At 57.3% G+C, this 10,503-nt stretch overlaps 2 protein-coding genes across 2 annotated transcripts in view; both read right to left on the bottom strand.

Moving 5' to 3' along the window:
- Window positions 1–1,367: 1,367 nt before the first annotated feature.
- MNEG_1221 (ATP-dependent RNA helicase DDX41) lies at window positions 1,368–5,787 on the bottom strand (the record flags this gene model as incomplete). The annotated part of the gene is made up of 13 exons (XM_014050303.1): window positions 1,368–1,386; window positions 1,566–1,735; window positions 1,956–2,094; window positions 2,231–2,421; window positions 2,685–2,845; window positions 3,098–3,230; window positions 3,471–3,525; window positions 3,804–4,042; window positions 4,242–4,330; window positions 4,543–4,747; window positions 5,007–5,318; window positions 5,471–5,540; window positions 5,627–5,787. 13 exons carry the CDS (start codon window positions 5,785–5,787, stop codon window positions 1,368–1,370), a joined length of 1,944 nt encoding a protein of 647 aa, XP_013905757.1.
- Window positions 5,788–8,685: 2,898 nt separating this feature from the next.
- The window catches only part of MNEG_1220 (putative urea active transporter 1), a gene marked incomplete at both ends in the record, with an annotated part of 4,079 nt that continues 2,261 nt past the window's right edge, over window positions 8,686–10,503 (bottom strand). The window contains 3 exons of the mRNA XM_014050302.1: window positions 8,686–8,935; window positions 9,188–9,784; window positions 10,018–10,348. Of these exons, the coding sequence (XP_013905756.1) occupies window positions 8,686–8,935; window positions 9,188–9,784; window positions 10,018–10,348 (1,178 nt within the window). The remainder of the gene's footprint in view (window positions 8,936–9,187; window positions 9,785–10,017; window positions 10,349–10,503) is intronic.

Raw genomic sequence — 10,503 nt, 5'->3', positions numbered from 1 at the left:
GTGCTTGCCCCACCTTGCCATCCATTGCGCAGGTCCCACACACCCCCCAGACGACTCCCAACGCGTCTCAGGACCAGGTGGAATGTCTGCAGCCGCCAGACCTTGCTGCCCAGTCATACAAGGGTTCAAAACTAAACCCTAAACCCTCAACCCTCAAACCCTCAAACCCCAAACCCTAACCCTAAACCCCTAAACCCTATCAGGCTGCAGCTCAAGTGCTGCACTGCCTTAGGCAATCCTGCAGTCAGCCATGGGTTGACAGCTGGTGCCAGCAGCCTGCCTCACTCTTTTGGTGAGTCATGGTGACGTCATACGCAGTGCTGATCACGTGTGTCATGACTGTGCAGCTTCCACCCAGGTTGCATCCCTGTGGGTGCCAGGATGGGGGTGGAAGTGCTGCACTGCTGACTGAGGCAAATCTGCAGGATGCTGCACTTGGCACCCCAGGTCAGACTGCTGCCCAGCCTGCACAGTTTTGAGCTGTGGCTGTTGGGGGCAGCTTGCAGACATCTTGCAGCACTCACACAAGCAGACACAGCCATGGGGGGAGTGCTGGTGGGCTCGGGCCAGCCTGGGTACATCATACCTTGGATGATGTGCACAACACAAGTGAGGGGGCTTTGGTGCAGCCCTCCACCGTGCTTGCCCCACCTTGCCATCCAATGGGCAGGTCCCACACACCCCCCAGACGACGCCCAACGCGTCTCAGGACCAGGTGGAATGTCTGCAGCCGCCAGAACATGCTGCCCAGTCATGCAAGGGTTCACACCTAAACCCTAAACCCTAACCTTAGCCAGCATATGGTTTAGGGTTGTCACTTTGCCAGTTTCACGAGCAATGTGTCATCACGTGGGTGTGTGAACTTGTGTCGCCAGCATGCTTGTAAGGCGGTGAACTCACTGAACTTGCCCTTCCCAACTCAGCCCTACGTAGTCCTTCTCAAAGCCAAGCTTTTCATTACTAGTTGGGTCAAGGTAATATATGAAAGGCTGACGTCGTCAACTCTTGATGTACAATGAAATGATGCATGCATCAGGCGTTTTGCAGCCCGCAAAACTGCATGCGGAAAACACAAACACAGTCTGGCTGTAACTGCGCCGCGCACATATGGTAGCTTTCCTGCGGCGAGCCTCTTGATACTGCCTTCACACATTGTGGTCAAAACAGGCCAACCAATCGCCTTATCAAAGGACTTGAGAAACATGAGTGAAGGCAGATGCAACTCGCCACGGAAGATTTTGTCGGCTGCCGGCCCCATTGGCCCTTCATCCTGCGTGGCAGCCACAGGGGCGCGCAGAGGACGACGAACGGCCTGCTCGCCGATTACCGTGTCTGCGGCCGTTTGCCGCGCCTGAGACCGTTTGCCGCTACATCTCTCCTCCAAACCTGTGGTTGATGCAAGAAAAAGGCGAGTGGTATGGAGACAACGCAACTTGAGGCATAGGCAGAAAAAAATCAGTTGTTTATGAGGTGGTGGTGGTGGGGTGTCATGATTCACATTTGGCGTTGCGATGTAAGCTCAAACTAGCTTCACAAATATGCATATGTGCCCCAACCCCACCCACCCATTAGAGCCGAAGTAATCCTTCTTGGTCTTGGACTGCTCCTTGGCCTCCCCGCGCAGCTTCGGGCAATCACCGATGCGGTGGCCCAAGCCGCCACAATACGCGCAGCCCTTGACATTGCCAGCAGCAGCGGCCAGCTTCTCCATCTCCTCCATTGGGTCATCAAGTGCCTAACGGGAAAAATGAGGTGTGCGTGAGGGAACAAAGAATGTGATCAGGTTGACCAGCCTGGCAAAGGGCCTTCCATAAGACTATTGGGGGGCAGATGTGCGGCCTGCATCATGCTCCTCGCAAGCTGCAAAAGCGGTTTGTTGAGTGCACAACGCAGACGACATTGTACCAGACCCCTCCTTTGCCAGCACTGCACCCCTTGTCTCAACCGTGCCGCACCAGCAGGAACTGCGGCACACGCTGCTTGGCTTCCCGGAGCAGGTGCTTCAGGTCCAGCAGGATTGACTCCTCACACTGGCGCGTGTTGACAAATGTGGTGGCCACTCCTGTCTTGCCGCTGCGCCCTGTGCGCCCGATCCTGTGCAAAGGAGGGTCGGACATATCAAGCACATGGAGTTATTCATGCGGCAAACCAATTGTAGGGATGGTCTAAAGCAAACTTGGCAGCACATCAACTTGGCATAATTGTTGCCGACAAGCTGCCTGCTCTCTACCTGTGCACGTAGTTTTCAATCTCGTCTGGCATGTCGTAATTGATGACATGCTGCACACCAGGGAAGTCCAGCCCCTTGGATGCGACGTCAGTAGCCACCAGCACGTCCTTCTGGCCGCCTTTGAAGCCGCTGATCGCTGCCAGACGCTCCTCCTGGTCCTTGTCACCATGCACTGCCACCACGTCGACACCCTTCCAAGACAGATGGCGTATTGGGGTTGTGGAAGGGGGGCCATAGTGAGGCAGGCACATGACCGCCTGGAACAGTTGGGGGCCACGTGCTGATGGCGCGCAAGATGTGATGTATGGCGCGCCAGCGGCTGGCATCCTGGACAGGCACTCAACATGGCCATTATACCAGCAATGGTACTGAATCCTAGGCTGATTACTACTCAATCACCACCCAGCAACCCATGATGAACGCGCATGTTCCGCTGTGTATTGCAACTTCCCACCTGCAGAAGCAGGAACTCGTGTATAGCGTCCACGTCTTTCTTGTTTTCCGCAAAAATGAGGACAGGTGGAGCAGTCTTTTGCAGGCAGTCCAGCAGGTACTCCAGCTTGTCCTCCTCCTTCACATACTCCACCTCCTGGATGATGTCCAAGTTAGTCGCACCTGTAAACAGAGCGAGTTGGGAGAGGTACGAAGGGGAGGCGAGAAGGCGGAGGGGCAACAGAGGCGCACGATACGTCAGCAGGGTGGTTGCCCGCTGGTGGGTTGTCCCCTTGAGCATGACAGGGCCCGTGCCAAATCCAAGCGCTTGAAAGCATGTGACAGGATGCATGACAGGCCAACACCCTTTCCCTGCGTCAGCGCTAGCCACACCCCGTCGCACTGTTGGAGAAGGTATCTCCCCCTCCCCCTCACCCGCGCGGCCGACGTTGACCTCAATGGGGTCCACCAGGGCGCTCTCTGCAAAGGATTTGATCTTCTGAGGCATGGTGGCGCTGAACATCAGCGTCTGGCGCTGGTACTTGAAGAATGACAGGATGTCTCGCATCTACATAACAGCAGAGGAGAGAGGGAGAGGCCCAAGGCAAAGGGTGGGTGCCACAAGAGGGGTTGCAACATCATGTGGTCAGTCCAGCATGCAAGAACAAAACAACAATCATGATGGGCACAGCTTGATCCCAGGAACACAAGCATTTGATATATTTGCACCATCACACCGCTGCAGCGTAGGGCCACAAAGCCACAAAATCTACCCAACCAACCAGTTTGATCCACCCCGTTATCTCACCTCCTCCTCAAAGCCGAGATCCACCATCCTGTCCGCCTCATCAAGGCACAGGTACCTGGCGGCAGGGCCCAGGCAGGGCAGGACAGGGCAGGGCAGGACATCAACTTCAACATCAGCATGAGAACGCGGCGGACAGCGCTGTGGATGAAAGCGTTCCTAATCCCAGGTGGCATAAGTTGTTGTGGCTTAATCATTCCCAAAGAAGCCCCTGCACCTCCTCTCAGCACAACGACAACCACCTTTTGCAGGCCTGACCTATTGCTGAGCATGACATCTAGGACCACCTTACGTCCCCCAAACACCTGTCCCAACACAACCAGCCCGCCGACACACCTGCAGATGTCCAGGTTCATCCTCTTCTTGTGCAGGAAGTCCTTGAGGCGCCCCGGTGTGGCCACCACCATGTGCACCCCGCGCTTGAGGATGTCCGTCTGCTGCCGCATGTCGATGCCACCAATGCACAGCATGGTACGAAGCTCAGGGAAGCCGCCCTGGGCCAGCACGGTGGTGTAGTTGACGATGATCTCGTGCGTCTGGCTCGCCAGCTCGCGGCTCGGGCAGATGATCAGCCCCTGAGGCGATTCAAGGGGGTTGGGACAGTGATGATAGGGGCTGGCGGCACCAGAACAAACCTCTACAGCTGGACGGTGGACTCTGCAGCTGCAAGCCACTCGGAGGTATGATCGGGATGGAAGCAACGTTGAAATTTGACCGGTCGCTAAATGCAGCTGGGAGGGCGTGCCGTGTCCGACCAAAATGTGCAGGACTCACCACAGGGCCCTCCCCCTGCACCAGCGGCAGCCTCATCTCCTCTTGCAGCGCGATCATCAGCATGGGAACGCTGAACACAAGCGTCTTGCCTGGAGTGATGGGGAGCAAGTGAGGCGCACAGCATGTGACCCTGATCTGGGGGCGCATAATTGCATGCTTGTGACCAAGAGGAAGGTAAATGCTGAAGACCAGACATGAAATACTGCATTGATTTGTGCAGCAAGCATCCCTGTACTCCCAACAATGATCACTGCTGGCCATCCCCCTGTGCCCCAAAACCCTGCATGCAACAGCCCCGCACCCGACCCCGTGAAGGCGATGCCGATGATGTCGCGACCGGACAGGGCTGCGGGCATGGCCTGTATCTGGATTGGTGTGGGCTTCTTAATGCCCTTGGTCTCCAGGTGGTGCAGGATCGGAGGCGGCAGCTTCATGTCCTTGAAGCTCGTCAGGGGAGGCGGCACGTTGTGGCCGTCAACGGCGATATGAAACGTGTCGCGAATTTGCTGCGCAAGCGGGTGGGAAGAAAGGGTGTCGGGTGCGGCAATAGGCAGTGCGGGCTGGCAAATGAATGTGCGATAAGGCATCCCCAAATTGCCAGGATTTGCAAATGCTGCCTGCTGTGGGTGATGCGTCTGCGGCCACTTAAGGCAACACCGCCTGTGAAGTCAGCCCCACCGTCCCTCATGCAAGGGACGCCATTGCTATGCCTGCCCAAGCACCCGCACTCCAGCTGCCAACATCCGCGGCAAAAACCAACCGCACCTGCTGCCGCCTGTGGCTCATGCGCCGGGCCCCGAGCGGCGCCTTCCAGCCTGTTTGCATGCTCTTGGTGTAGGTGACGCCCTGCGCCAGCTCCTGTACTGCCTTGAGCGCCTGCTTCTGCATCAGGTTCCGCATTATGTCCTGCTCCTCAGCAATCACCTTCTCCTCCTCGGTCTTCTCGGGTGCGGCTGCGCGCGCGCGCGCTGTTGAAACCAGCAGGCTCTCTCTCGCGCGCTGCGCTGCAGCACTCAGCGGTCGGCTGCCATCACCACCCTCGTCGTCGCCAGACAGCACGTCTGTGCGAGCGGTACCCTGAACGCATCGGCGGCGGGCAAGGGTTGTTCGCGCCGCACGAGGGTGTGATTGGCTACAGGAGTCAGTCGGGCGCATGGGCGCGGTTGCAGGAGGCGTGCAAGTCTGCGAGCAACCAATTAGCTGCTGCAAGCGCGTCCCTGCGAACGCACCCCTCTCAGCTGCCGCAGCTTGGCCTCCTCCATCGCTCGCCGCTTCTTGACGGGCACGTACTCCTCGAAACTGTGGTGACAGCACACATGTTGCAGCTCTGGATGCTTCGTGCAGGCGGCGAAGCGGAGCAGCGCCAGCGCAGGCGTGGCGCTCACCCATCATCGACATCCTCATCAACCGCTGCCGCTGCAAACAGCCCGGCGCTTTTGTCCTCATCATTTTCATCTTCATTGCGTCTGTAGCGCTTGATTCGCTGCTGAGATGGCTCTGCGCTTGGACCGCTGCCTGTTGCGGCTGCTTCGGCGATCTCTTCCATTTCAATGCCGTCGTTGCTTGATCTGGAAAGACAGTCGGTGGAAAGCCCTACCGGCGCCGTGAGATCATGCAGGCCGACCAGCTGCGAACTGTGATGTGTAGATGCTGACACGGACGCACTCTAAAGCGTGCCGGTGGGTGAAGATCTGTATTGCGAGTCATGTGCGGCCGACCAGACACCCAGCAGCTGCCCAACCCAGCGATGCATGATGATGACGTGGACGCACACTCAAGTATGTCGGTAGGTGAAGGTGAGTATTGCGAGTCTTCATCGGCAATGGTGCGGCTGCTTGATATCTGTAATGCTGTGCGTCGGGGGTTTGGCTGACAGTTCGGGCACGCAAGCCACGGCCAAGAAAAGGTCGTTGCGTCAGTGCTTTCAGGGGGAGATGGGTAACAGGGGTTGAAGTACGGTACACATATTCAAGAGCATTCGAGGCGGATCCGTTTACAGTAGCCGTAAGTGCACCCATGTGGCGCAATGGCTATTTTGCTGACATCCCTCTGCTATCCCCCGCGCTGCGCCCGCGCGCCTGCTGGCTGCTGTAGGCACGGATGATTATGTCATCACGGCACCCTAGCCCACGGTGGCTGAAGGCTTAGAGCTGTGGTGTGCACACGGGCTTGCGTGCAGCAGAAGAAGCTCAAACGGCCTTGGTTGCAGGTGGTGTATTGAACAAAACCGCCTGCATCTGTCTGGGCTGCCAGCCCGCCCGGAGCCCATTGCACACAGGCGCCCAGTGTGCACGACAGCCCAGCAGCACAGACATATCACAATACTAAACACCACCTCTATAACATGTGATCGATTGTCCTGGCGTCGCAGCTGCCACGCTTCCACTCACCTGACGAATCCAGAAGCCAATGCCCCTTCGTCGTGCCAACAGAGCTGCGGTTGTGCATTTGCTTTGCTGCATCATAGTGCCCACCGTGCCAAATCGCTGATGCTGACGTGCTCGCCCTCAAGCCCACACCGCACAGGCTGCATGTGGTGCCGCATGCTGCACATTGCAATGTATTGTGTCCAGCTTGGTGAGGGGCTTTTGGTATGCTTGTGTGTGTCACCAGTGGAGTGGCAGGAGTAAACCCTAAACCCTAAACCCTAAACTTTGGCAGCAGCAACGCTGGCTCCACAATGCAACAGTGCACGAGGACAGGTTGGAGGAGCAGCACGCGTGCGTCACTGGCAAGCAACTACAGCTCATATGGTCAGCAAGTTGAGGTGGGGGCATGCACGACTGCCTGTCAGCTGCAGTGCTGTCTGGGGGCGGCTGCAGGCAGGAGCGGTGAACACCCTTAAATGTTGTGCCACAGTTGTGTGTGGCGACCAAACCTACCCTGATCCTGCGACTATACTGTACAGATAGAGCTAGCTTAACTGCAGTGCAAACGTGCTGTGCGTGACGCTGTCCTGCAGCCCACCATGTTGAGCAGGATAGATGCCTCCCAAAAACGCGAGTACGGGCATACATCAGCCGGTGATAGTGACGTGGCGATTACACCACAAGCGTACGGCCTGGTGAAGTGCAGGTCAAGGCATGCCGGCGCAGCTGTGGCAGGCCTGCCATAGGGCCGCCCTTCTTGAACTGCTGGTGTGGATGCTCCGGCTGCAACGAGAGCAGCAGGGCGGCTTCACCCCATATCTGCCTCCTGATGGTCGAGCCGCATGCCCATCACAGAGTACGAGTTGCAGCAGCAACAACGAGCTGTGAAAGGAGCGCAGCCGTTTCACCTCAAAACAGCACAAACATCACCATTCATGCATAATCGTGCAGACGGCATCAGATCAGGAACGCAGCCGCAGCATTTTGTTGCATGCACAATATAGATGTGGATGCGCGTACCATGGCTGTACCACAGCCAACCAAGCCAAACACATAAGTCTTTCAGATGGCACTGGCCATTCACCGTGAAGGGCCAACCAATGAGAATTTGGTTGCCTCGGTGCCCAGTGTGAAGCTGCTTGGAGCCACAAGGTGTGGGACTGTTGCTTGCTGGAATCTGCAGATGAGGTTGCAGCCAAGAACAGAGCGGGCATGTTTTGAGCCGCAGCAGCTCTAGTCACGTATCACGGATTGTGCATGCGTGCGACGGGTCCTGGCAAGCATCTGGCTTGCTCCACTGCGCCATCCAAGCAGCAGCAGCTCAATTGCGTGTCATTTCTTATCACAGTGGTTCTTTTTCTCTGCTGTGCATCAGCACAAATGGTGCCAAGCTGGTGTTCATTGCTGTCCCAAAGGCTGCAGGGCACAGTGTGCAACTAGTGCTTCGCTTAAGACGCTGCGTACATGGGTGATGGCCTTTTGGGGCCGCCGCACGTACCAACTATGCAGCAGCTTTGTGATTGTAGGCCACCCGGGTTTCAACTCCATTCATCAGTCTGTCCCTGTTGATAATTTTACAAACGCTGGTCAAAGAGGGGAAAGTGCCCTCAAACCAGTAGGAACTGCACAAATGTGAGCAGCAAGTCAGCGCATGATGCACAGTCAAAAGCAGCTGCCAAGAACTGTCAGCGCGTAATACGCACATGTGCAAGGTGCGAAACAGACGAAACATAAGAATCGTATACGCAGCAGTCTTGTCGCGCAGAGTTTGGTAGGTTTGAATAGAAAATGGGAATTCCTGCCAAGCGTGTGACTGCTTGGCATGTCCACCTCCAGGAGGGCCCTCACGTTTGTGTGCTTACAAAGGTAGAATGCGCGTGTTTGTTTGCGAGAGCATGTGGGTGACCTCGGCCATAAATGGGCATGAGCCCAAGCTGTGCTCCGGCCCCACACTTGCCCTTCTCGTCCTGACCCCGCGAGAGGCCGTACACAGCCAGAGTGCCCCACACAGGCTGGGAGAAAATGTTGATCAGCAGTTTCCCACACGACACTGCACCTGGCACCGCTGTTGCAGATCACTTGGTCATTTCAGGCACAGCCTTGACGGAGGTCTGGTCCACCTCAGCAGCAGCGTCTGCGCCACGCACCTTCTTGACTGTGTCGGTAAAAGCCTCCTGGTTGCTCTCCGAAGGCGAGCACGACAACAGCTGAGTCATGATCTTGCCAATGTGCACGCGGCTCTCCCAAATGGGGAAGCAGATGCACACGAAAGAGGCCGCGAGGCCCCAGATGAGAGCGATGATGACCCACATGTGGAAGTAGGCCCTGAGGCAGAGATGAAGGCACGGTGACAGGTTTGGTTGGACAGCTGGGAGCATGAATAATGCTTTCTGGTGGGCCCCAAGTCAGTGGCTTGTGGAGAAGATGCTCTAATAGCGGCGTCATGGTAAGCATTGGTGAACAACAAGTGCAGTGCAGCTGTTTCACGGATGTTCCTACTCAACACTAAACTCAATATCATGTTGCCGACAACTCACAAACCAGCCCCGAATCACCCCATACATGATTGTCACTCACTTGTTGAACACGCCAGCAGGCAGGGCCAGCACCGGCCAGAGGATGACAAGCAGGATGGAGAGGCCGCCACCGGTGAGCCAGGTCCACTTGAGGGCCTTGGTGAGGGCCTCAGGAGAGTCGTTGCCGTCGGACAGGTAGGCGTTGGGGTCCTCCTCCACCAGGGGGATCTCAGCCAGGTTGGCCCAGTCGAAGTTCTGGGGCTTGATGAGGCTCACCACGGTGCAGATGAGGCCTGACAGCAGAATGGCCACCAGGTTGCCCGCAAGCATGGGGTAATCACCGCCCAGGGTGTCAATGGTCACCTCGCCGGTCAGGCCCTTGGCAGTGCACACCCAGGTGATGACGGAGCCAATCAGACCACCCACGGCACCGGATACAGCGCCCACAGCCGAGCACTTGGCCCAGGTGATGGAAAAGGCGATGGGAACCACCGCCGAGCCGACACACACGCCCATGAAGAGGTACACCCAGCCAAGGCTGAGACCGATCTTGAGCAGCACGATGGCCAGCACGCCGGACAAAATGCCGTAGGCAATGACGACGCAGCGAGCAGCAAGGATCATCTGCTTGCCCGTGGCCTTGGGGTTGATGTAGGTGCTGATATGGGAGTGACAGGGGAGGATGCGAAGGGGGCACGAGGTTATGAGTGAGTTGGGGGCATCCAGTGGTTTTTGGTGGTGAGCACCCAACACTACTGGCCGTGACTTGCACCAGTAAGGGACATCGCATTGGTGGTTTAGGTGGAATTGCGTGGACGGCCCTAGTCAACCCTCTCAGGTGCCAGGGTTTTCCTCACAGCCACCCCCGGCACACCGGCTGATGAGACTCACCGGTAAACATCGTACGAGATGAGGGAGGACACAGCGATCTGCTCAGCAGAGCCAGAGGCGGTCACGGCCATCCACAGCTGGAACACCATGAGGAAGGCACCGCCGGCCCCAAGCAGCATGGTGGCGACAGCCGGGGGCACCAGCCCCTTGTTGGACTCGGTGATGGTGATGGGCAGGTTCATGGCGCGAGCGCCCAGGCCCATGGCAGTTGCCATGGAGAAGGGCACGGCAAACCAGCACAGGCCGCCCAGCAGGTAGCCCTTGTACGTTGCAGAGGGCTTGGCGGCGATGGCGCTCTGCCAGTAGGCCTGGTCAACAAACACAGTGCCGACTGTACAAGCCCAGGGGAGGCAAGCCATGGCAGTGGCAGGACTCAGCTTCACAAATCCACAATGTCCTACAGCATTGCAGTGATCAACAACATGCCTTGGTGGAACCCCTGTTCAGGCCCCGTCTCATCCCAAACCTCCAGGCCTTATCCTCGCG

The sequence above is a fragment of the Monoraphidium neglectum genome (assembly GCF_000611645.1).
Source record: "Monoraphidium neglectum strain SAG 48.87 unplaced genomic scaffold scaffold00117, whole genome shotgun sequence".
Classification (NCBI taxonomy): Eukaryota; Viridiplantae; Chlorophyta; class Chlorophyceae; order Sphaeropleales; family Selenastraceae; genus Monoraphidium; species Monoraphidium neglectum.
This window is presented reverse-complemented; position numbering and strand designations above follow the sequence as displayed.